General features: G+C 36.2%; 5 protein-coding genes across 7 annotated transcripts; 2 read left to right on the forward strand and 3 right to left on the reverse strand.

Annotated features, from left to right (window-relative positions):
* Nucleotides 1-423: 423 nt before the first annotated feature.
* Nucleotides 424-2,454, reverse strand: LOC147287882 (GRAS family transcription factor). Its single transcript, XM_086239113.1, has one exon. The coding sequence runs from the start codon at nt 2,149-2,151 to the stop codon at nt 820-822; it is 1,332 nt and encodes a 443-aa protein (XP_086095239.1). The 5' UTR covers nt 2,152-2,454; the 3' UTR covers nt 424-819.
* Nucleotides 2,455-5,818: 3,364 nt separating this feature from the next.
* LOC147287883 (Ribosomal L27e protein family) lies at nt 5,819-6,486 on the reverse strand. The gene has a single exon (XM_086239114.1). It carries the CDS (start codon nt 6,416-6,418, stop codon nt 6,011-6,013), a length of 408 nt encoding a protein of 135 aa, XP_086095240.1. The 5' UTR covers nt 6,419-6,486; the 3' UTR covers nt 5,819-6,010.
* A 1,805-nt stretch (nt 6,487-8,291) lies between these two features.
* LOC147287884 (cysteine-rich/transmembrane domain PCC1-like protein) lies at nt 8,292-9,373 on the reverse strand. The gene is made up of 2 exons (XM_086239115.1): nt 9,211-9,373; nt 8,292-8,723 (listed from the first exon to the last, which is right to left on the reverse strand). The coding sequence occupies exons 1-2, from the start codon at nt 9,221-9,223 to the stop codon at nt 8,527-8,529; spliced, it is 210 nt and encodes a 69-aa protein (XP_086095241.1). The 5' UTR covers nt 9,224-9,373; the 3' UTR covers nt 8,292-8,526.
* Nucleotides 9,374-14,238: 4,865 nt separating this feature from the next.
* Nucleotides 14,239-17,078, forward strand: LOC147287885 (UDP-Glycosyltransferase superfamily protein). Its single transcript, XM_086242639.1, has 2 exons — nt 14,239-14,722; nt 16,132-17,078. The coding sequence occupies exons 1-2, from the start codon at nt 14,239-14,241 to the stop codon at nt 17,076-17,078; spliced, it is 1,431 nt and encodes a 476-aa protein (XP_086098765.1).
* Nucleotides 17,079-21,055: 3,977 nt separating this feature from the next.
* Nucleotides 21,056-25,886, forward strand: LOC147287886 (Cysteine proteinases superfamily protein). Of its 3 annotated transcripts, none has more exons than XR_015121739.1 (10): nt 21,056-21,380; nt 21,947-22,177; nt 23,038-23,111; nt 23,551-23,605; nt 23,751-23,825; nt 23,970-24,043; nt 24,163-24,215; nt 24,836-24,920; nt 25,375-25,431; nt 25,551-25,886. XR_015121739.1 is itself a non-coding variant. In XM_086240009.1 (10 exons), exons 2-10 carry the CDS (start codon nt 22,010-22,012, stop codon nt 25,592-25,594), a joined length of 681 nt encoding a protein of 226 aa, XP_086096135.1. In that variant the 5' UTR covers nt 21,058-21,459; nt 21,947-22,009; the 3' UTR covers nt 25,595-25,886. The 3 variants fall into 3 exon arrangements, 2 of the variants coding, with proteins under 2 accessions (XP_086096135.1, XP_086096134.1); XM_086240009.1 differs by having other exon boundaries at nt 21,058-21,459; nt 24,163-24,211; XM_086240008.1 differs by having other exon boundaries at nt 21,060-21,380; nt 24,163-24,211.
* Nucleotides 25,887-26,393: the final 507 nt, after the last annotated feature.

The following is a 26,393-nucleotide window of genomic DNA, read 5'->3' on the forward strand; positions in this document are numbered from 1 at the left end:
ATCACATAATATAGTATCTGATGAGAAAAATAGACACTTAAAGTGGTATAACTGCGATAAGTAATTTTTCTCACAAGTTACATAGTAACACATCTATATTACATATTTTGTATAACTATATACACCTTTAATCAGTGAAAAGATAAATCAGTTAAGATCTGAAAAGTGTATTTATACGATGAAATTTTCCCAAGTTTTGTACAAGGAAATGATATGCTTCAACCCTAATCACTAATCAGTCTCCATTTACACCTTTTATTAATGCCTAGAATCTTTAAATCATCAGCACACCAAGGAAGACAAGTCTTCTTCCATGTTGATTGCAACCTTCTACCCAATATCATCATCATCTGATGGCATTGCATCACCAATACTTCCATGAATGATGAAACCCAAGACATTAAAATATATACATCCAAGGAATTAAGCAATTGCAACTAATTAAGAATTCATTGATTCTCAACTTCACTTGAATTCAGCATCTATAGACCCCATGAGCTATGGATCTCTCCCTCTTTTTCCTTTTCTGTTTACTTTGAAATATAAAAAATTAACAAAACTAACTACATTGTGTTTCCCTCCAAAGAATTACAGCCAAGTGAAAATCAAAACCTTGTCTTAGTGGATTGAAATTGAAGTCCTCTTCCTCAATACCAACATGTTGGTTATCAAATTCATGCTTTAATGTTCATCATCACCAACCAACATTGATTGTTGTTGATAACACATGCATCCAACAATTTCGATCACTCCAATCAAAAGATTGGAGCATGTTGGCATCAACATCGAAATAATCGAATGAGGTCGGGTCAAAGTATGTCAATCCGACGGCTGCCACGCGGAGGCGGTGAGCAAAGAAAGATCCTTCCAACCCAACTTCAAGCACCCATTTTCCTCAACAAGGGTGTACCCTTTCCAAGGGAACATCCCAAGCAACAAGCTGGCCTGGGCGGCCGGGTTCCCGCCAAGCGAAACGGGCCGAAACCCGACCCGATTCAACTCCTCCCCCCACCTCTCCACCTTCACCTCCCCGGTCCGCTTGGGCCCACCCACTGCCAGAATGTTCCTAATCTCGCACCCAAACAGCTGCTGCTCCACCATATGCCTCTCTAGGCTGTCCACAGGCAACCCGTCCCCGAGCGCGTCGAACAACGCGCTGTAGTAATGCAGGGCCTCCACAAACCTCCCCAAGAAGCTGCCACCGTGGCTCAGGTCCTGCTCGGCGATCGTCACCAGCTTCGGTCTCAGCAGACTCAGCAGTCTCAGCGTCGCCAAGTCGCTGCCGGTCACGTCATACAGACAATGGTGCATCCAGTGCACCACTGTAGCCTCACTCGCTCTCACCCCGAGTTGACTCAGCTCGGTTATGTTTCCGATTTTGCCCTCCAGGGGCTGGAACTCGAACGGGAGGCCTAGAGAGCTCGCGAAATCGGCGAGTCTCCGCCCGGTCGATTCCAGGAGCTCCGAGGACGATCCGAACCCGGTTATTCTCACGGACCGGATCTTTTTAGACCGGGAGGCTAGGATGTGGAACAATCCTGGCCATTGGAGGCCTTGCATTATATCCAAGTCGATGACGTGGACGTGATCCTCACCGTCCAGGGCTTGGAAGATAGCCTGGTTGGAGGTGAAGTGAGAGAACTTGACCAAGGGACTGATGGCGTTGTAGGATTGCAGAGCGTTGAAGATCCGCTGGGACTGAGATAGGGTTAGGGTTTTGGTGGTGAGGGGGGAGTAGGTGCCTAAGCAGGAGCTGATCACGCGCGTCTGAAGTGCGTGCGCGAAGTACGCGCCGACACGCTCTGGCGAAGATCCGAACGGCGACGACAGCTCGGAGATCTCCGGCAGGAGGTCGCTGGCCTCGTCGAGGTTGTCCATGGCTACGCACTCGGCGCATTGTAGCAGAAGCCCCAAAAGTCTCAGCCCGGCCGACTCGCCCTCAGCCACCGCCAGCTCGTCGTCGACGGTTTCGGACAAATTCCGGCCGGAGTTGGGCCGCTTAGTAAAGGATGGGTCTTCGCCGGACGATTCGCCGGCGTCGAACTCGCGGTCGACGCGCTTGGTCTTCATGGAGGAGGAAGTTGTTGTTGGGTTCTTAGGATTGGCACCACCACCGATTGGAGATTGAGGAACTATTAAACTCTGAAGCATGACTGGTAGGAGAGAGTTCTAGCTCGATAGATAGAGAGAATATAAAGCGAGCGAAAGCTGTCGAGCAAAACGAGACAAAGAAAAGCGAGGAAGACAAGCAAGCAAAGCCTGTACAGAGAGAGAGAGTTTTGCAGAGAAGTGCTGTCAGACAGAGAGAAATAGAGAAAGCGTAATTTGTGTTGTAATTTGTGTTTGGAGAGAGAGAAAGTAGAATGTAAAGTTTGATAACTTTTGAGCTCCGAGTCCGAGAAAAATATGATAATGGGTTTTCGGGTGATCCGATTCGATTCGATCCGATCCGATCCGTGTCAGCATTGTGTGGTAGTGTGTGCGTGACTTATGATTATTCTTATGATATTGATATCTTCCTCGTTAGGTACTCCGTTTGGGCGTGTCGTTAAGGTCGTTCGTTCTGTTGGGGGATTAGGGAAAATGGTTAGAATAAGGGTCTGATTGATCATTGATGATGGATTAGTTGGATTAATTATTCATTAATCAATTTTTAACCTTGTTTGTAGTTGCATCATCTTTGGATTCTCGGGACGTTGCTTTCGGAAAATTTAAGGGGTGGGGGGTTTGTCTTTGTGGTTGACATTGATGTGTGTTATTGTTGATTTTATCTTTTGGTCATGATTCGTGAAATTAATAATATGATTATTTGGTTGTACGCTAACATCTATACCAACATCTAGATCATTCAAAATTCATCAATTTAAAAAATAAGTATTATATATAATTGTAATACGGTTACGTATTATAATATAAGTGAATGATAATATATGTCTATATTATAACATATGTATAAATTACACCATGTAATTATGTTACGGTTATATACAAAATAATTACTCCAATTTAGATAGAAGCATTTTCTTTAAAAAAAAAAGATGGGAGCATGTAACTCTCTAGTCTCTAGTGATAGATCATTTTAGCCATGTAATTAAAGTCAAGAATTTCACTCTTATTCCTAATATCATTAAGAGAACTTGAAATTATGACTATTTACTCCTACACTTGGAGGTTTAACGTTGAAATTTTGCTCCCCCATTAAAAAAAAAAAAAAAAAAACCCTATCCTTAAATCCATTAATTCTAAAGTAGTAATAACTCAAAAATAACTCAAAAGGTTAACCAATTGTTATCTAAATGAATTGTTTTGTTAAGAAAGAATCTAAAGTTTTCTTGACATACATATAAGCTTTGGTTCTACCACTAATAATTAATAATTTGTTTTTTCCTTTGGAACAAGCATTGTATATTTGCACAAACAAGACTTTTGGCGTATTTCATAAAAAAGGAATAGTACAAATTTGAAGTTGCTATTTCTGCAAAGTCTACACAAATAATGGAGGAATCTACAGAAAGTAATGCTTTCTTTTATTAATATTGGGCAGGTTATGAAAGCATCTATTGGAGACGCTTTCACGGGGCATGTCTCACAACGAGGAAGGTCCCACATCTCCCATTAGCCCATGGAAGTGTTAGTCATGCATCTATGCCTCTTCTAGAGTGGGTTGGTCAATGACTCAATGCCTACAAGTCTGGACCCAGAAGATATTGACGAGTATTTTCCCTAAAAAATCTGAACTTGCATTTTCTCATCAAGTACAAAGGTAACTCAAACATGATTGTTTAATAATACACGTGATATTAGCCATGGAATTATAGATACATAAAGATATAGTAAAATGTGAACCGATAAGTATAGTGGCCCAAACTATTGGTGGAGACTCAAAAGCCCACCACAAATCATTCACAAATTTCACATCTAATCTAATCCACCTACCACTTTAACCCCTTTTGCTGCCACACATCAAGTCAACAAGAAGCCATTCGATTTCGAGTAGCTGATGGATTCATAATACAGCATCACATGATGCCATATGGTTTTACAGTTACACAATAATATCAACTACGTAAACAGATGAATAGCAATTCCTTGAAAATCAAATGAACATTCCATCCAGAATAAGCCTGGAACAAATGCAGTAGTTGAAACCCTTTATTTTTTGACAAATTAAAACTTCAATCAATATTAAGATTACACTTCACATACACATACATCAATCATCACATGAACAAAATGTTTCCAGCTTAAATTTCATTGTATGAAATCAACCCATCCACTGAGTTAAAAGAAAGGATTGTTTTGTTAAATAGCAAGCAATCTCGTCTGTCATCTGTGTTCTTCCATGATGAAAGTAATACATGACATCCAAAAAAAGCACATTAACAGCTTCTGTCCATGTAGAAACTCATTTTCCAAAGCAAAATACAAAAACAAGAGAGAGAGAGAGAGAGAGAGAGAGAGAGAGAGAGAGAGAGAGAGAGAGAGAGAGAGAGGATTGGTTAAGCACTATAGCACTACCAATGATAAAACTAAAGTTTCTAGCACAAAAAACAAAATGAGAAGCATCTGGTTATGGTACACAACTCTCAACAGCTTATGGTTAAGGTGCCACCTAACAGCTTCTTTGAGGCGCATACCAGGGCAAAGAGGACAGGCATCATAAACTATCCATCCAAACACAAATAACAAAACCAGAGAATGCAGCACAGAAAAACAACCCTTTTGACACAAGAAGGTTGGGCCATCCATCACTAACCGTAAATAAAATTAGTATTTTCCCCTAACTACAGTCAGATCTCCATCATGTAGAGGCTTATTAAAACAAGATATACGCAATTTCACTCCTTGAGGTGCGTAATAGTTTGTTTGACTTAGATGTCCAAACTTAAAGCTGGAAGGAGACCTAGCCTGAAGACTTGTATGCACTATAATTACTGCAATGTGCAATAAAACTGCCAAATAAAGCCTAACCCACCTCACCATAATCTATAAAACAGCATGTACATCATTGTATGCTACCAATTCATAAAAACTTCTACAAACTGTGATGACATTCACAATGGCACAAAAACCCACCCAAATTAAGCTGACACCTGATTCCAAAACCAAGACATGCATGCTACTAGTCCTCTATTGATGATGGATAACTATATTGGAGACCAATTCTAAGTCAATCCAACATACCAATCTGAAAATAATGCAGTCACTGAAAATTTAAAACATGATTTTTCAGTTTAGAGGACACATACTTGAAGAGAAAAAGGCTTCAACTGTTCAGTGGGAGCAAATGGTAAATAAACCTTGGAATATTGTTTAAAATCTCAACAAAAAGAAAAACCAACCTAGCACAGCTTGGTCATTCCTCTTGACCATAATCTAAATGGAATCATGAAAACTCACCCCAATTCCCCTATCGACACCCCAATTAAGTCTATGAAAATGTTCCACAAATTTTGCAGGGCATCCCATCACTACCACCCAAATCCAATGCATTGGTCATTAAATGATACTTTAGACACAAGACACATAATAGAACGGTAGAATATTGAAAATTCCAAACAATTCTTAAATGCCAACAACACAGTACAAATGAATTTCAGTAAGCTAAACAATAAAAATTGGCAGTCAACAGAACATTTGGTCACTAAAACCTACTCAAATCTCAACAAATCAGCAGATCCAGTTGCTCAACATACCCTAAAATCCAATAATCCCATTTTGACAAAGCCCAAAACGACCTCGTTTTGAAACTCAGGTGCAAAAGAACATTAACATCCATAATGTAAGTGCAGAAAATAAACAGATCACGCAACCCAAATGAGGAAATGACTAGCATAAAACGAAATATTTCAGTAATAACAAATCTAATTTTTTTTTAACTAAACATTAATTCAAAATCCCATAATAAGTCTCATCATCCACACAGATCCTAAACCATTTCATCAAAATTAAAACTTGAAAACAAAAAAAGCAGAACCCATTTCCCCGACGGCACCGTTTGAGCAGCTCCTCAGAACCTGAGCTTGGTGAAGAACCAACGGTTCTTGCCGGTCTTGAACCGCTCCTCGAAACGCTTCTTGGTCTCCTTCAAGGTGGTGACCTTCCTGTCCTTGCTCTGGAGCGAGTCGATGGTGACGACGTCCTTGAGATCCACATCCAGAGTATAACGGGTGGGCATGAGGTGCTGGTAGTTCACAAGCTTCACGAAGGCCTTGACCCGGGACTTCTTCGCCGTCTTCTTCGCTGAGTCCTTGCGGATGACCTTACTCGGGTACTTCTTTATCCCCGCCACCAAACAGTGCCCGTAGGGGCGGTCGCGAGTGCCGTCGTCGAAGGCACGTACGATCACGGCCTTGCGCCCGGCATACCGGCCCTGGAGGACGATCACGGCCTTGTTTGGCTTCAGAAACTTCACCATTTTTGTATCTCTGTAGCTCTGGCTCTCTCTCTCTCTCTCTCTCTCTGGGTTGGTTTCGGCCAAAGAGTGGTGGATGGAACCCTATGTGATTGTTAATATAGTAGTGGTGGCTCAGTCAAGAAACCCTAGTATTTGGCGGGTCTGGGCTGAATTAGGGTTTTAGGGAAATCATTGTGTATTGGGCTTGGAGTGGGCCGATTATATTTTGGTCCGTTTGCTTATTGGGCCTAATCCAAATAACTAAAATAATGTTGTTTTTAATTTTGGTAAAGAGAAATTCAATTGTGCAATTGGTATTTCTTAGAATTTTTTGCTTCATTAGTTTGAAAATATTTATATGATTTTAAAAATTTGGACCGAAAAAAAAGAAACACAAAGGGAATTATGATGAAGATGATGACAAAAGTTATGGATTGGGTGGAGAGATGGCAGGCTCAATGGGCTTAAGCCATATGAAATTCTGGGTTTGGTTTTGCAGATGGTAACGCCGAAGCAGGGATGTGGATTCAATTGCTCCCCACTTTTATGTTTACTATAGTCCAATTGGTAGCTTCATATGAGGCCCATTGTTTCTTTTATTTCTTTTTCCATGTGGTTTTCCTTTTACTCTTATTAATGTTCATGGCCAACAAAGAAGGAAGTTGGAACAATATGGGCGTTCCGAGCATGACAAGTCACAAATTAAGCATCGCAAAAGGGTGATCTAGAGACCACATTCAAGTGGTTCGGTTGATTAACGAACCAAGATCAAATGTGAGTTTCACCTCTATTAGATACGTAATATTAATTTGATAAAAACACGTAGACTTCTTAAGTATCACACGTACACCATTCTTGACTTCTTAAGCCATTAGTCAACACTCAACACCCAACAAATGGCCATTTATCAAGTGGGTTGCAGAACCTATCTATCCAAATTATATATGATAATTCTTTTTATACTATTAATGGTGGTACATCCAGCTATCACATATGATGTCAAATTCTTACTTACTTATAATATCATATAGTTATTTTCAATAATGCAAATAATTTTGAACACTTTTAGATTCAATGACCTGTGAAAGATATTTTTTTGAGTCTAACCTAATTGGTTTTTAAATTGTAACGCAAGTCCAAAACTTTAATATATCTTACATACTTTACCATATTAATTTCCAACTAAAGAAAAATCTCAAAATTTCCTCCATACTTGAAATCTGGTCAACACACTAGAGGGGTTTTCGTTGATTACATTTTAAAATTTGAAACGATAGCCATAAATGCATATCCAGTAAACCTATCTAGATCATACTTGGTGGGTTTTGTTTCAAACCTTATATTTTCAAATGTTGTTCTCCTTTGGATATGTTTTGTGCTTTTTTTCTTGGATATGTTGTTTTCTTTAATATTTTGTTTTACATATTTAACATACCAGTTGCATATCACACTAGTCAAAAGTCAAAACCCATTGCATAACCTTTCTTATTTGACTTTTCAAAAAAAAAAAAACTCCAAGCCTATATTACTAGAATAGGAAATTGGCATTTCTCCATGGAAAAAAAAAAAAAAAAAAGTGGCAGCAATCCGCATGCTTTTATTTGAACGAGTTTCAAATATGAATGACAATTTTGTCAAACACGTGCATGCTATTGACCTATTGTTGCCTTTGCTTTATTCTTATCTTCATCCCATTTAATAAACAATGCGAAAAGTTTTGTGATCGAATTCTTCCTTTCGTATAGAATGGTCTCACCCAATGTTTGAAATTTGAGAAAAGAGTTAAAGAAAGTGTAGTGGAAAAAATCTAGAGTATTGATAGTGATCGAGAATAAGAACACCAATTATATGGAACAATATTGTGTCTGTCAAACATTCAATAAATTGGACCATATACAAGAAACAAATCATCCACAATAAAAGGGAGAATTAACTAAATTAATTATTACAAGACTATGTAGCATCCGATGGACATGGTCCATTCATTACATATTAATAAAACTAAATAAAAATGGTGTGGAAATAAAATATATAGCAAAAGCAACTGAAAAGAAAGATATATATGGATGGATGATTATTTGGGGTGGAAGCTAGAAGAATCAATCAATCGCCTGCAGGCAGGTCCATGATTAGAAGCATGCATCCAACATACAGCAGCAACATACAGCAGCACAGCAGCCCTTCCAGAAGCCATCACCCTTGGACTTGGTCTCTACAGGAACTTGGTTTTGGGGGTAGGCCTCATCTTTTGTGGGGTAGCCAGCAGGGGGTGGAGCTTGCACATAAGGACCCTGCCCTGTGCTACTGGGAGCTTGAGTAGAGTATGCTGCACATCATTCAACATTCAATCAATCAATATTACACATTAATTCAACAAATTAACAATTTATTAAATGAATACGATCACTATTATATTAGCAGGATTACTATTATATTCTTTTCAACATAAAAAAAAAAAAAAGTAAGACTTCTGCTTTCTTTGGATTAATATTCCCAACACATGTGACATGCCCAATTAAGCAACCCAAATATAGTTGCTATTAATTAATTCCTTGAGAAACTAAGATAAAAACCAAGTTCAATGAAATATAAATCTTGACAATTTGCTAGCTTAATTAGCCTAACTAGAAAAAAAAAAAAATAATGAATTTCGTGATCATGGATATATGGTAGAAACTAGAAACGTACTAGAAACCTGCAATTTAATTTCAACAAAGCTTGGCCATATATGCAAGAAACCTAATCTTTAATGCTTAGACTAATATTATTACTCCTAAGAACATATAAGAATTAGAGAGGATGGAGTTCAGTACCTGTGGAACTCATCTTTAAACAATAATAAGGCTCTTCAAAAATCGATCAGAGACGCGTGGGAAAACAGAGAGGTTTAGCTAGATTGCTAAAGTATACAATTGGACAAGAAGAAGAAGAAGAAGAATCAAAACAATGAAGAAATTGAATTGGGTTTGGGTTATTTGATATTTGCAGAATTGGGTTGTATTTATATAAAGAGAAAAGCAGGTGAGAATTGGTGAAGTGGTTGTTTCTTAGAAGCAGGCTCGACCTCCATCTCAAGGCGGTGGCTTTTACGCGGGCGGCTAGACCGCGTGGGGAATCACAAGCCGATTATCATTAATTAAGAAGCCAAACGATCACAGTCTAAAAAACTCTGTGGCAGGCCACGCATTATTAAGTAGCTATTAATTAACAATTAATCTGTGTTTATGTCTTAATCTGTTTGTATACAAGAAGTACGTGTTTTGCTTCTTAATCTTAACTCCCTGTGTTGCTGCTCCGCAACCTCCTACGAATTGACACGTGCCCACACTTTTTATATACTTTTCTTAAATAGTAGTGCTAGACATCCCACATTTTTATACCATAATTTCATACCACCTTATGTGATAATTTACATGGCATTCATGCATTAGACACTAAAAAATAAAAACAAAAATCCAAAAAGAAAAAGAAAAACTTTGTCCCGTAAAATAATGACACGTAAGATGGTATAAAAATATGGTATAAGAATGTGGTAAATATAGCATTATTCTTTCTTAAATCCAATGCAGTAGTGTTAGATATACCACATTTTTATACCACAATTTCATACCACCTTATGTGGCAACTTACATGGCATTCATACATTGGATACTAAAAAATCAAAATAAAAACTCAAAAAGGAAAATAAAAACTCTGTCCAATAAAATAATGATACGTGGGATGGTATAAAAATATAGTATAAGAATGTGATAAGTATAATATTATTCAATCTAATGTATACTCGTGTAGTCATTTCTAATTAAAAAGGAAAGAATAAAAAATAAAAATAAAAAAATCTTGTGAGTCAGTTGAAAGGGCTTTTATTTATTTAATTAATTTGATATATTCCCTTGAATAATGAAATATTCGACACAAGTGGCAGGCAGCTTCTAGGCTTGGAGTGTTTTTCAACGTTGTTAGTTGTTACGTTAAGCATGAGAAATTGAGAATGCTAATTGCAAAGAGTCGAGTCGAGTCAAGGCAAGGCCATTATGGACATCGATTAAAGACGCAATGGAATGGTGAATGGATGTTGATGTCTTGATGAAGTGGTTGTTTGTCGATCGCGTCGGTTGGTCTTCTTATCCAAATCCTACGTCATCTGTAACGATTGCTTGTCGTGTCGTTTGGTACCTTTGGTTTGGCCCTCATGTTACTCAGCTTTATCGATTATGAATCGAGGTAATTAAACTTATATCTCGTTTATTATTTTTTCATATATATCCTCTGGAGTTTCAATAATTACACATATATCTCTTGAAATTTTAAAATTGTTACATATAACCCCTATAATGAGACGAAAATTGATGATAAATTATGCAAAAAAGCATGCGAAATTAAATAACCTGATAAGATTACTCAAAATGTAAAGTTCAACTTCATTAAAATTTTTATTTTTTATTTTATTTTTTTTCTCTTGTAGGGGGTTATATACAATAGTTTTAAAACTTCATGAGGTGTATGTGTAATTATTAAAATCCATGAGATATATGTGAAAAGATAATAAACATCAGAAGATGTAAGTGTAATTAACTCATCCTAAATCATGTGGAATGTTGTTGGGGCTGCTGCACACGTCGCCTCATCAAAATAAGAAAACCGGGTCTTGGGCCTTACATATAACCTGTACGGTTTTCATGGGCAGGGCCCAGTGCTATTGTATCTTCTTGGGATGGGACTTCCATCAGGCCATGTATAAGAGATGTTGGTCTCTAACAAGATTCAATTGTAACAACCAACAAGTTTTCTTCAATGTTTTATTTTCTTTTAACAATAGTTTGCAGTCAATTTTGAAATTTTAAACTCCAATGAGTTAAGTGGGGTTCAACTCTGCATTTACCTTCACACTTATGAATATTAACAGGGGTGGGTCAGTGTCGGTAACTGATCTGAACGGCCCTTATTGACAGCAGCGGAGGAGCACAAAACGGACCGCTGCCGATCCAATTCCGGGAGGTTACCGACTTTTCAAGTTCGGTTAGGCTCAGTGGGTGTCGATGTTGGTGGCGGTTCAGGATTTTGGTGTTTCGAGGGGGACAGCGTCCAAGCCTTTTCCGACATCAAAGAGAGGCGATACGGTTCGGTCAGACCACCAAAATTGATTTTCAACCAATAACCATCGAATCGGTTCGGATTGGTTTTGCAGTAAAAAAAACCCAACCCTACTTATTATAAGAGTTAGACCTTCAAATTCTCCTTAATCAAAGAAAAACCTTAGATGAGTTAAACACATATTTTTTTGTCCCTGAAAATTTTTAGTTATTTGATTCAATTTTCACCTTTCATTAAGGAGAACATGTAAGATAAAAGAACTTTTTTCATTTGAAACACTTCGAACCAGTGGGCTAGTGCATGTGACCTATCACTCCCACATAACTTTCCCTATTAATTTGCTTCAACAACTCAGTTCATCCATTTATATTTTTCATAAGGTGGTCAATATCTCATAAAAGCTGAGGTAGGTAACTTATGGTACTTTCTGTCAAAAAAAAAAATTTCTTACATCTGTCACTAATTATAATTGTATTTATCATATTGTTAATTATATCTCTCAAAAAGACGAAATTCATGTATGTGAAATGTGGCCAACAATATAGTTTGATGGGCCTCTACCAATGCATTAATTCTATAGCAAAAATTTGGTGAAATATATGCAACAAAAGGGGCTCTTCCTTTTCCTCTTTGCTTTCCTTGCCACAAACACAATATTATTAGCAACCTTAGACTACATATCTGAGTTGGAGGCTTGGAGCTTTACAAGTCACGTCCTAATTACACTTTTGTGCAAAAGCCAAAAGACTTCTTGTGTTCTTGGTGGGTACGTGGTAATGTGGTAAAGTGCAAGCGTTTGAGGTCCCACGTGCAGCCAGATGCAACTTCTTTACCAAAATTGTGTTATATGCTTTAATCTCATGAAAATCACGTTTGTTTTTCCTACTTTTCCTCGACCTTCTCGAATGTAGAAGTATGGCTCACCTAATAAACATTGGCATTTTGCCCAAGTTTAACGCGTTAATTGGCTTTTGACCACTTTAATCCCTCATCTGCAAATGAACAATGTGGTTGGTTAATTTGTTTCCCACACTTTCATAAATTAATTGTTCATATTATCTAAGCATGCCTTCAACACCTTCACACTATACAAAAGTACAAATATCTTATTGTAAAGCAGTATGTGAAAGCGGGTTGATGAGTCCAGCCACGTACCTTCACCGCTCACACACACACACACACACACACACACACACACACAAAGAGGGTTGGTATTCTACTATTCCCTCACTTTAACAACATGGCAGGATTACGTTATGCTTTCATGAAAAGCACGCGGGTGTTGCTCTTTTTCTTCTACATTTATTATATATAGCCGAGGACCACATGGAATTGTATTGTATGGCGCACTAACAATTGGCGTTTTGCTCCACTTTCATCACTTTCATGTGCACTTACATACATCCAAGTCGGTAAGGTGGTTTGGTTTCCTGCAGCCTGCAGTTTTGGCAACAAAGTAGGCGTGCACACAAGATTTTCCATTACGAATGTTATTAATAATGTCAAGATTTTATCCATAACTCATCAATTATGTAATAATTTAATCATCATTTATCTGTAATTCGATAAAAAAATAAAATAAAAAATTTACAATCTATTTCAAATATTACAATCTGAGTAAGTTGTTAACACGTATGTAATGTGATTACGATCACACACAATTTTTTTTTTTTTATAATAAAAACCAATTCGATCAATCATTGGTTGATGAAGTCGCGAAAAAGGTATGACATTTGAAGACTTGAAGTATGAATCAAAATTCAGCACGTGTACAAAACACTGCCCATGCCTGAATCAAAAAATATATATATAGTTGTGGACTTGTGGGTGCCCCTATGCCTAACCTCCAGTTCCATTGGACGATGATTGCATGCTTTAGAGGACTTCACATCCACCTAACTAATTAAACAGCCAGATGTTTTAGTGGCCAAAAAAGAACTTAGCCAGGTGACCCAAATTGGGGTTGGGATATATCTTGTCCCACATCGGAGGATAAAAATATACAACATTAAAAAAACTTAAAAACATAAATAACTTCAACTTGCTCTACTTTTCTATTTGAAGGAAATTACAACTAGATGAATTCAATATTATAGTTTTGATTTTCAAAGACAAGGGGATCCAAATTCTAAGGGTGTGTGTCGTGACTAATATAAAAGACACCAAAATATACGTTAATTGTTTATACAACAGCAAATAGTTCATCTCCTTTATTACTTTTTAAAGATATACAAACTAGTACACGAACTCATGTCTAAATATATGAAGACCCTGAAGATTCCGAAGACATAAGTAGACTAAAATCGATAGAATTAAAATGGTCGGTCTAAATTTGGGAACCTACAAAGGAGTGACCCTATTTTTTTTTTTTTGGCCACTAAGGAGTGACCCCAGCTATTTAGCTAATCAAAATCAGCTGCTGCGCTGAATTAGCCTCACAATAGACGTGTACCTTTATCGTAGTAAAGATAGATGAGTTTCTAAATTTACTTAATTTGATAACCAAATCTAATGGAGATATGCCTAATTAATATTGTTTATAAATTAACTTTGTTGCAAAAGGATCAGTGAGCATGAAGTATATAGGCTTATAAATTATAATTTATAACACACATGCATGATGATATATGCACATGCTTAGTTGACTCACTAGTACTCATCTCCCTCTCCAATCCCTCTCTATAAACATAGCCTCGATCTTGTTTCAGAGACTTAATTGAATCATAATATCCAGCGCGCATATATAGAAAATGGGAAACATGAAGTGCACAAAGAGGAGCAACAACATCATCATCTTGGTTCCATATCCAGCACAAGGACATGTGACCCCCATGCTCAAGTTAGCCTCAACCTTCCTCAGCCATGGGTTTAAGCCAGTGCTGGTCACTCCGGACTACATTCACCACCAGATAGTCCCAAAACTTGACCCCCAGGACAAGATTCTGTGCATGCCAATCCCAGACGGGTTGGACAAGGACACCCCCCGAGACTTCTTTGCCATTGAGAAGGCCATGGAGGACTACATGCCCTCCCATTTTGAGACCCTTGTCCGCCAACTCGATAAGGATGGAGGGGTTGTGTGCGTAGTTGTTGATTTGTTGGCTTCATGGGCTATACAAGTGGCCGATCGATGTGGGGTCGCCGCCGCTGGATTTTGGCCTGCCATGCTTTCCACTTACCGTTTGATCGCTGCCATACCAGACATGGCCAGCTCTGGCCTTATTTCTGACACAGGTAATTAATTAGCTGCTAATCTTATATATCATGCATGAATCATCGATCAGTTTCTCCTTATGCACCTCTTTAATTGGGCTTTTCAGATTTTCATCTTCATATAAGATTTTATTTTTATTAAAATTAAGTGTACTAGATTGAATTTTAATTTTCATGTTTTACAATTTAATTTTTAACTTTGTATAAATGAATTTTACGTGGGTTCCATATTTGTAAGAGATGTTGTCCAAATTTAGCATCTTTACCATTAGTTTTCAAGATTATGTAGAATCACACAATGGTTGCGGTTCATACTTAAAACATAACTGGTCTCTAGCTACATCTCACATAAACAAGATAAAACTATTTATCTTATATTATTGATCACCAGTGATATTCTATATCATGAGACTCATATGTTTTTGTATATATCTATACGAAAAAAATGGTTAATAATGTACCAAAAAAATTAATGTTAATATATAATGCTATATGTAGTATTATTCTAAATATAATTAACATGGAATGTGCTTCAAATAAACACATGCCATTATATGTATATTTACCATATACCAATCTGCTTATATTGAAGTAAGCATATTTGTTGGGTCAACTGTTAATTGTTGAGGATTATTGTAGTTGGGGTACGTGCAATCCAAAACGACACGTATTTTGAATCTTCTTCCTTAAATATTATTATAGGCTTGTAGCTGACGTTATAAAATTGTAAATGATTGATCATAAATTTTTTAAACTTGATAAAAGTGCCACTTGTTTATCTTTATATCATCAAAATATCTCATGAGTTGTCGAAATATTTTACTAACGTTGACTATTGAGTAGCAAAAATATTAATTAGCACCGGAAGTTTACTTCAGATGGGAATTGGGAGTTAAGAAAACTCAGTTATTATCTTCATATTTTAGATGTTAACTGATGTGAAAGTATTCATAGTTTGAATTTTATCATTCATTTACAACAAATTACATATTCTCATAAGATATGTTACGTCAATAAAAAATAAGAAATTGAGATAATAATTAGTGCATCTAGTATTATGATAAATTTTTAGATATTATTTAGAGGCATTAAAAGTTTTTTCAAAGTTTAGTCACCATATAATTGTATAAAATGACATAATAATATTTTATTTGTTATAAATAAATAAATTCTAAAGTGTGTCCCAAACATGCATAATTAAATAAATGAAATGAAACCATCTCACATTCTCACATAGATTGAAATAAAAAAAAAAAAATTAGAATTTGTTTGATGTGTATTTTATGTTTATTTGAATCACATGTCCCATTCTAATATCTAATTCTTAATTAGTATGATTTTGATTGGCAGAAGATTTAGAGGATCTTGAAGAAACTCATCATGTGGTTCATCAAACTAACTTAAAAATATCATATTACTATAATTGGCAGGATTTCCAAAGCAACTGGGTGGTGTATGCTTCTTACCCAATCAACCTATGCTATCTAGTGAAGAGCTACCATGGCTAATTGGGACTCCTGCAGCAAGAAGAGCAAGGTTTAAATTTTGGACCAGAACCTTAGATAGATCAAGAACTCTTCAATGGCTCCTTGTAAATTCTTTTCCAAATGAATATATACATGAATATGATGACCAACAAAATCATCATCAATTGATCAAGAGCAGCACCCAATTGGCCCACGATGCTCACCCAATTGTGTTCCCAATTGGTCCTTTGAGCAAGCACACAACCACCAAGAACCCAAGCTTTTGGGAAGAAGATACTAGCTGCTTGAACTGGCTAGACAAGCACAAGGCCAACACTGTTATGTACATCTCTTTTGGGAGTTGGGTTAGCCCCATTGGAGAGGCTAAGGTGAAAAGTTTGGCATTAGCACTTGAAGCATTGGGAAAGCCATTCATTTGGGTGTTGGGGGGTTCATGGCGCCAAGGGTTACCAAGTGGGTACCTAGAGAGAGTGTCCAAGCAAGGCAAAATTGTGTCATGGGCTCCTCAAATGAAGGTGTTGCAACACAAAGCTGTGGGGTGCTATCTCACTCATTGTGGGTGGAATTCAACTTTGGAGGCGATTCAGTGTCAGAAGCGCCTCTTGTGTTATCCGGTGGCAGGGGACCAGTTTGTGAATTGTAGCTACATTGTCAAAGTTTGGAGAATTGGGGTGAAATTAAGTGGTTTTGGACAAAAAGATGTTGAGGAAGGATTGAAGAGGGTGATGGAGGAGGGTGAGATGAGCAATAGGTTAAGGAAGCTGTATGAGAGGAGTATGGGACATGAAGCTAGTTTGAGAGTAAACTCTAATCTCACTGCTTTCATTGATCAGCTTAAGATATTAGCACTTGGGTATTCCTCTAATTCTGTTCATCACTGTGATTTGTAGCTTGTAGTTTTTCTTTGTAATTTTTAGAGAGATGTTCAACATAAATCAATTCAACACTAATATAATTTTAGAAATAATTACTCATTACTACATCTTTGCTATGGTTTTTAACTTCTAATACCATTATTGTTAATATATAGCAATCAGGTTAATTTTATTAACAATCAGGTCACTTTGAGTTGGTATCATTATTGTACCCGCATTTACACTCTATTTAGACTATAGCTCACACAGACTTGCATTCACACACCCACACTCACATCCAAACTCAACAACAACCACAGCCACAGCCACAGCCACACCCAAACTCATCCATCTTCTTCATCGATCTCCGACGAAGATGATTGAGCGCAAAGTTTAAGGTAGCTGGTTTTCCATACGGCTGTGGTTATAAGCTAGCTGGTTTTCCAATCCGAGAGAAAGAGAAGTCTGAGAAGTCGCGAAGAGAGAGAGAAAAGAGCTCGATCTGGACGACGTCGCAAGATCGAGAGCTCAGACTTCCTGATCAGCGAGTCGTGCCTCGGCGACAACCCCTATGTCGGCTTGACTCGCGCCGATTACAACAAGGAGTGCAAGATCTGTACGAGCCCCTTCACCGATTACGGCAAGGAGTGCAAGATCTGCACGAGCCCTTTCGTCGATTTATGTTTAGGTTCTTGATTTTTTTGTTTAGTTCAATTTCTGAAACTGCAGTTTTCTGCAGTTTATGGAACTGCATAAAAAACTGCAGTTTATAGTGAACTGAAACTGCAGTTTCTGAAATTATAAGTTAACTTTCTACAGTTTGTGAACTGAAACTGCAGTTTCTGGAACTGTAAGTGAACTGAAACTGTAGAAACTGCAATTTATTAGAGTTGAAACTGCAGTTTATTGGAGTTGCGGACTTGCAGTTGCAGTTTCAAAAACTGCAGTTTATTTGAGTTGCAACTGCAGTTTCAGAAACTGCAAATGAACTGAAACTGCAGTTTATTTGAGTTGCAAGCTTGCAGTTGCAGTGTAATTGAAACTGCAGTTTATTGGAGCTGCAAGCTTGCAGTTGCAATTACTAACTACAAGTGAAACTGCAGTTTCTGAAACTGCAAAGTGAACTGAAAGCAGTTTGTGAACTGAAACTGCAGTTTTTTTGGAGTTGCAAGCTTGCAGTTGCAGAACGATACTTGTGAGTGAAGATGAACAATTGTCGATTTGGTAAAATTGAAGAAAGAGATCGATTTGGCAAAGAAAAGAAGAAGATCAGTTTTGGGCTGTTTGTGTAATTGATTTTGTTGTGATGCGTTTCTTTTGGAAGGTGTCCGCATATTATTTTTTGGGCTGGTAGATAGTGTCCGCAAGTTAATAAAAATAGATTGAATAATTTTGGTTAATATTTTATTTTGTTAGTACCTTATAATTAATGGACTCATAATTTTATGTTAGATGTATCACATTTTTTATACAATATTTTATTATATAATTAATAGATGTGAAGTCTACGTGTACAAGTGTATTGCATTTATATGGAAAAACCAAAAGTAAGATTGAATTTAGAAATAATTACTGATAACTACATATTTCCTATGGTTTTTAACTTTTAATACCACTATTATTAATATATAATAATTAGGTTAGTTTTATTAAGAATTAGGTTAGTTTGACTGCATGGGCTTTAGTTGACTGCAGCTGAGTGGGCAGCTGTAAGCAGCTGGCGTGTGTTAAGTGATGCAGCTGTAAACTTGATCTCATTCTCTCTTCTCTCTCCTCCGTTTCTCTTTCTTCTTCTTTTTTTTCCTTCTCCTTTCTCTTTCTTTTTTTTTCTTCTTCCTTTCTCTCATTTCCTCCATCAGTAACTCCATCCCCCACCTGCGTTGACCACCAGCCCACCCTCTCTCTCTCTGGACGACGTCGCAAGATCGATCTGGACGACGTCGCAAGATCGAGAGCTCAGACTTCCTGATCAGCGAGTTGCACGACCCCTTTCGCCGATTTATGTTTAGGTTCTTGATTTTTTTGTTTAGTTCAGTTTCTGAAACTGCAGAAAACTGCAGTTTCTGGAACTGCATAAAAAATTGCTGTTTTACAGTGAACTTTCTGCAGTTTGTGAACTGAAACTGCAGAAACTGCAGTTTGTGAACTGAAACTGCAGAAACTGCAGTTTGTGTGAACTGAAACTGAAACTGCAGTTTCTGGAACTGTAAGTGAACTGAAACTGCAGTTTCTGGAACTGTAAGTGAACTGAAACTGCAGTTTCTAGAACTGTAAATGAACTGAAACTGCAGAAACTGCAATTTATTAGAGTTGAAACTGCAGTTTATTGGAGTTGCAGTTTCAGAAACTGCAGTTTATTTGAGTTGCAACTGCAGTTTCAGAAACTGCAAATGAACTGAACCTGCAGTTTATTTGAGTTGCAAGCTTGTAGTTGCAGTGTAAATGAAACTGCAGTTTATTGGAGCTGCAGGCTTGCAGTTGCAATTACTAACTACAAGTGAAACTGCAGTTTCTGAAACTGCAAAGTGAACTGAAAGCAGTTTGTGAACTGAAACTGTGTATTTTTTATTTTTGTTATCCCTATTTTCGTCAAAACATTGCGCTGGCAGATGGGCTTCACTGTGGCGCAGGGATGTAGTGGGCGTGGTGTCCGCAAAAGAATATTAGCATTGTGGTAGTTGGCTCGCAAAGAAAGAAAGGGGCTTTAGGTGGTTTTGGTTAATAATTTGTGGTATCAGTACCTGCATGTTAACGGACTCTTGAATTTATGTAGGACAACAAAAATCAAAAAATGAAAATAGTCAACCAAGCCAATAATTATTTTTGGGTCGCATGAGTTAACTTTTTTTACTTTTTGTACCAAATACTATCTCAAAGAAAAAAAAAAAAAATTGATAGACCAGGACCACCAGGTCAATTTTTGTTTGTTATTGTCGAAAAATAGAGAATGACGTTTTGTCTAACACTTCGAAACCCATTCCTGTCCTTCATTGTTTTCCCCACCGCCATTTTACCCATACCTATAGATAAAACTTTTTATTTCTTAATTGATTACTTTCTTTTTTCTTTAACTTTTTATTATATAAGACAATATCTATCCAGTTTATTCTGAAATTAATTACACTTACACCCTTTGAGATTTATTATATTTTCATATATACCCTCTGGGGTTTCAACAATTACACATACACTCTCTGAGGTTTCAAAATTATTGCATATAACCCCCTATAGTTAGACGAAAAATAATGAGAAATTATGTAAAATGACATGCTAAAAGGTTAAATGGCCTAATAAGATTACTTAAGGTGTAAGGTCCAATTTCAATACAAATATTTTATTTTTTGTTTATTTATTTTGTTCTCTTGTTTATATGCAATAGTCTTGAAACTTCAGGGGATATATGTATAATTTTTGAAATTCTATGAGATGTATGTGAAAATACGATAAACCTTAAAGAGGATAAGTGTAATTAACTCTTTATTCTGTTTGGTTGATGGGAAATATTACCTATTTTTCTTATTAATTGTGATAAATCCAATTAATAAATTGAATTATTTAGAACTAATTTAAAATTCAAGATACATTATTCTTTTCCATACATTGAAAATGAGAAGAAATCTAGTTCTTTGGACTATTCTAAAATTAAATTTTATTTTTCCATTATTCTTTACTACTTGGCTAATTATAAGAGCTTAAAAACAACAAGACATTAATTGATTGTTCGGCACTAATCCAAATTTTTATAGACCTCACCGAAGTCAATTGTCGGATCTAACAAAAATTAGGTAAACTTAACCATTCAAATTAGCTAAAATACTGAGGGAGAATGAGAAAATTAATAAGTTAAGATTATGATATGTGAAGATTTTGATTCCTCCAATATAACAAGAAAAAAAAAATAAATAAATAGAGTAAAATTTCAAATTTTTTTTTTATAATTTCCCAATAATATATTTCCTTTCTGGATTATGTGCCGTTTGACTGGCTGTGATCATATTTTGCCTGTTTCGCCATATTATCACACCTGGGAAGCCTCCATTTTTCTAATTATATTTATATTTTTTTGGTCAATTAATTATATTTTATATTTAAGCATTTTTATCTTTGTTAAGATATTTATACAGTTAAATCACGCGGGTAACTTTTATTTTTTTATTTGAGCCTTATTATATTGAGTTGCATATCTTACAGTTCATTCTTGCCCCCTGTTTGGTTACTGAGAAAAGCCGACAAGAGAAAGCTTAGATTTTGGATCTTCTCTGTTTGTTGATTTGCTTCTGCGGATTGAAATATTTCAGCTGAACAAAGCCGTATCATCTCTTAAAGTTCAACTAGGAGGTACAAGATTGAGAAAGGAGAACAAAAATTTTGTATTAATTATATATAGTATTTCCACAACAACTAAACTGAACTGCAGGTTCTTCTTTCTCCAATTATTCGTCTTGGTTATTTTTTTTTATTTCAGTACTAATTTATACATTTCTATTACCTTTTTTTTCTTTTTAATTTAATCTATGTATGATGTTGACTACTTGTTGCTATTGAATTGCTTTTCTTATGTGCCGTTTGGCTGGTGAGAAAATGAAAAGAAAAAGTTGGATCAAATCATGTCACCAATAAACTGAAATATCTATATGCTTGCTGACTAATTCGATTCAAGACTTGTCCTTTTAAGGACTTAATGTAAAAAAAAATACAAGATACAATTCATTCAAACTATTGGTTTCATTTCTTTTCCTATGTTTTCTCAGCAGCCAAACAGCGGATAAGAGGAGTAAAAATGTGAAATGTTATTAATCCATAAAATTATTCTGAAATTTTTGCGGGTCCTAGCTCATTGATACTTTTTACTTGTTGGGTAGTTTTCTATTGACCTTACTATCATCGTGTGTGCTGTTTTGAAGGTATAAACTTTGGACGCCAAACCATTGCAGGGGTGTAACTGCTATCTATTTACTTGAGATAGTATGAATGCAAGCCATAGCAATGCAAGTGCGAGTTCAAGCTCGAGTTTGAATAGTTCCCATGATGATACAGAGGATGACCAGACCATTGCAAGTATTTTGGCGGAAGAGGAAAAGGTGAAAACTGATGGCAGGCTGGGGAAAAGACTCTCCCACCTAGATTCCATTCCGGTAATGTTCCTCACCATGTCTATAATGTTACTTCTTCCCTGGTTAAAAGATTATAGAGGAGTTGGTGAAGCAAAGAATAGGCTTCAAGAAACTGTTGAGGCGTTTGGTTTTGATGCAGAGTAGATCTCAGAGTTTGAAACTCATCTTATTACTAATTGCTGACCTTTGGGGGCACCATATACACATCTATATTTTCTGATGTGGTGGAACACTTGTAATGAACTACCACAAGTCTGTTTTGACACAAACAAATAATGCATGTAAAAGCGGGTATAGCGATGCTTGAACTACTTCACACTCTTCCAAATTCCATGATCATTGGGTTGATCTTGAAGTTTCACATCTTTTTTGTTTTCTTTTTCTTACTTTCTCTTTCATCTACCTAACTTGAGGAAGGGGAGAGAGGGGGGGGGGGGGGGGGGGAGGGTCACCTATAGTATTTCCTTTAGACATATGTTTGTGCTGGTGTACTGTATGAATGAAGGTAGCATGGGATATGGAATCTCATTGCAAGTTAAATGCTTGGGCTTTTAATATCATTGTGGACATGCTAATTTTTGTTTTTGCATAATTTGAGCATCATCTACTTCTGTCATACACAATTGATAGGTCTATGTGTTGGAATGGGGGAGACTTTTTGCTTGCTACATTAAGTTATATCACTTGATTCTTACTCTGTTTAACCAGATGTGTGTTACTTGCTTCTACATCTTAAAACCAAAAATATATTTCATTTCGCCTACTGTCTTGAGTAGTGCATAAATGCATGAGATAATTATCATTGTCAGTCCTACTGAAAATTGGGTAGCTTCTGGATATTCACTGATATCTATGTACTCACTAATTCCCCGTGTTTGCAGCACACTCCCCGGTTAAATGGAGAGATACCTGACGTGAATGATGCTACCCTAGACCATAAGCGGTTGTCAGAAAGGTTGTAACTTTGTAATGAGCTCTCTACCCACTTTGTTCTTGATTTCTTTGTTGCAAGCTTGCCACATGATTAGTTTACTGAACTTTTCCTTTATTCAGTGCTTATAGTAGGCCATGAATTAATCAGTGTAATTTGATACAAATTTTATTTTCTCACAACAAACTAAACAAAAAAAATCCTTTGTTTCGGGCAATCCATTCAGGACTTTCTTATATTGATGACATTTTTCAGTTTGGAAGTACAAATTCCTGACATCCTATTTGCTACTCTCCATTTGGGAAATTTATGTGGGTTAACTAATGCAAGATATAGCTCTCACCAAGCAGCTTGCTGTGTACTTGGGTTTGTAATTGTGATGAATATATGATAGTAGGAAAAATCATCATAAATTTGTTATCACCTTTACTTGGCCATAATACATTTGTTTTAATTAATTCAGGTTGGCTACATATGATTTATCTGAGCTGCAGATCGAGGGTGATGGAAATTGCCAGGTTTGGCTACAATGAATGATTTATCAGCCTAATGTTTTCTAATTATTTGCATCTTTTTATATCTTTCTTTCTCTTTATAAATTTAAACACAAACACATACCACACATATATATGATCTGTAAAATATTTTGTTAACATGCTGCAGTTTCGAGCACTAGCTGATCAATTGTTTCGGAATACGGATTACCACAAGCATGTAAGAAAACAGGTGATAAAGCAGGTATGACTGATGAAACTCTTTTAATGAGTTCACTTCTTTACCTGAGTTTAGTTATGGTTAGGCTTGATGGATTTTGAAGATTGTACGTTTTCTTTATAGTATGTGGTTGCTTACTATTTATTTATTTATCTTTCTATGTTTCAGCTAAAGCATTTCAGAAAACTCTATGAAGCTTACGTCCCAATGAAGTACAAAAGCTATCTGAAGAAGATGAAAAAGTTAGATATCTGCTTTCGTGCCTATTGATTTTTTACTGCAAAATATGAGACATGTTGTCATCTCTCTAATTGTTACTAAAACTTCATTCAATTTTGTACAACACTTTGAATGGCACTAGGTCTGGGGAATGGGGAGATCATCTTACCCTACAGGCAGCTGCAGACCGAGTAAGTTGAGCTCTATACCTTTCTTTCCTTTATATGAGGTGCTTTTGAGGTCACTAAGTGAACATGCTTACTTTCTTCTTCTTCTTCACCTCACCAATCACCATTGTCTTTTCAAGGTATCATTAATTCATTTTATGTATGATGTAGCCACATCGGTGTTTCCTTACATATAGATCAGAAATGAATCATTTTTTATCATAAGAAGCTAGTAATTGATGAGCTACAATTAAACATTACTTACAATGAAAACTTGGTCTCTGCAACCTCACTTACGGCCTGTTGTGTTCTTGCACCTTGTCTTGTGAGGTTTCATACATAGGTTTGCAAAGAACTTAGTTTTCCATTTTCTATAATTAACACAGTACCATTCTGCATAAATCATGATCCAAGTCAATCTATATTATTTAGAAGTTGTTCATTTGTATATGGTTTTGTTTTTATCTTGTTTAAATGTAAGTTTTGATGAGATTGAAGTAAAGATATAACAAAACATGTGTCTTTGTATCTGTTGATTCTCTTGCTTTATGTCTGTTTATTCATTAATGGTCTTGTCCTTTCTCGCTCTATTTATATTGTTGAGTTCTCAAGTGATTGCTTTCTAACAATTTATGGCTTTGTCTGTAGTATGGGGCCAAAATTTGTTTAATCACCTCATTCCGAGACACTTGCTATATTGAGATCCTTCCTAAAGACAAGACACCTACCCGAGGTATTTCTCATTTGCTTACTTTATCTTGTCAAAAAAATTTATAGTGTGCCATGAAAGTTGAAAGAAATGTGTAATGTACATAATTAACTAAGTGGAATGTTGCTGAAAAATCAAGCCAAATTAGCAAAATTGGGCATGAATTGAACTAAGTTGCTTTTTGGATACGCTCTATGGTAATATAATGTGTCAATCATTGAAATCCTGTTAATGTGAAAATTTGTCTTGAGCAAATATAATGTGTCCAACATCTGTTCTCTTCGATTGTCCATCTGTATTCTACCAGTGGATGAGAAAGGCATTGCTCGTACTTAATATTTGCATTGAACCATAAATTTGGATGGCCCTGAGTCCAATATAAGTAACTTGATATGTCAGTTTCTGTCGAACCTTTAAAAACATTATTGAGGTTTCTATTGTTTTTGTTTAACTTGACTGCCCTTCTGTGTTTTTTCAGAGATTTGGCTGAGCTTTTGGAGTGAAGTGCATTATAATTCACTATATGCAAGTGCAGGTGATGAACTAAACTGTTACTACTTGTATTTTTTACATGCGATTTTGTTTCTTTTTGACATTTTGGTCTAGATACTGTTGAGAGATATAATCCTGATTCGTCTACTAATCTATTTCCAGATCTTCCTACAAGAACTCCGAGAAAAAAACATTGGCTTTTCTAGAGTTATTTCAAGTGGTCTTCATCAGTTTCAGATATGCCATCCACTAGTTATATTAGCGAGTAGACTATGGTCATGGGCATTGTAACTTGATGTAAATTAACATGAAATTCCAGATCTTTCCTTCAAAGTTAACCTGGGTTTGCTAAAAATGAGACTTCAGATATATGTGTATAGAAAAGTTACATGTGAAAGGATCCCATAGCTTTTGTATGACTCGGTTAGTCCAGATTCTTGTATAAAGACCATGACTGAATTAAGTTATATCCAAATCTATTTTTTGAAGCATTATAAAGCTCAAGTTTTGTACCTCAAGCTCAAGTTTTGTTGGCTCTTCAAACTTCTATTGGCTCTTCAAGCCATTTAGGACTTTTTAATCATTCAAGTTTTTTTCCGTACTATTGAAAAGTGAACCCATAAGATTAAATGGTTTAAAAGTGTTTGTATGGCGAATGAATTCCCACTATAAATTTTCCTATATTTTAATCTAACCTAAACATGAGAGAAACAAAGTTGTTATATTAAGGGCCAATTTAATATTGCTATGAGGAAAAACAGCTGTGAAGTAAAGTCATTTGTAAAGTAAAATAGTTGTGAAGTTGAGAAATTCGCTTTCTATTTTTATTGTGGGGAGTTGAGAATTATGGAGAAAAATAATTTTTAATTTTTTTTACCAAATACTAAAACTGCTGTAGGTGATTGAAAATTGTCATCCACATCAGTTTTTTGGTTCTCCAGTACAATCCAAAACGGGGCCTAATACAAATTAAGAATGTTGGTGTGATTATATCATTATACAAGT

This window comes from Dryas octopetala, chromosome 4, assembly GCF_963921425.1.
Source record: "Dryas octopetala chromosome 4, drDryOcto1.1, whole genome shotgun sequence".
NCBI lineage: Eukaryota > Viridiplantae > Streptophyta > Magnoliopsida > Rosales > Rosaceae > Dryas > Dryas octopetala.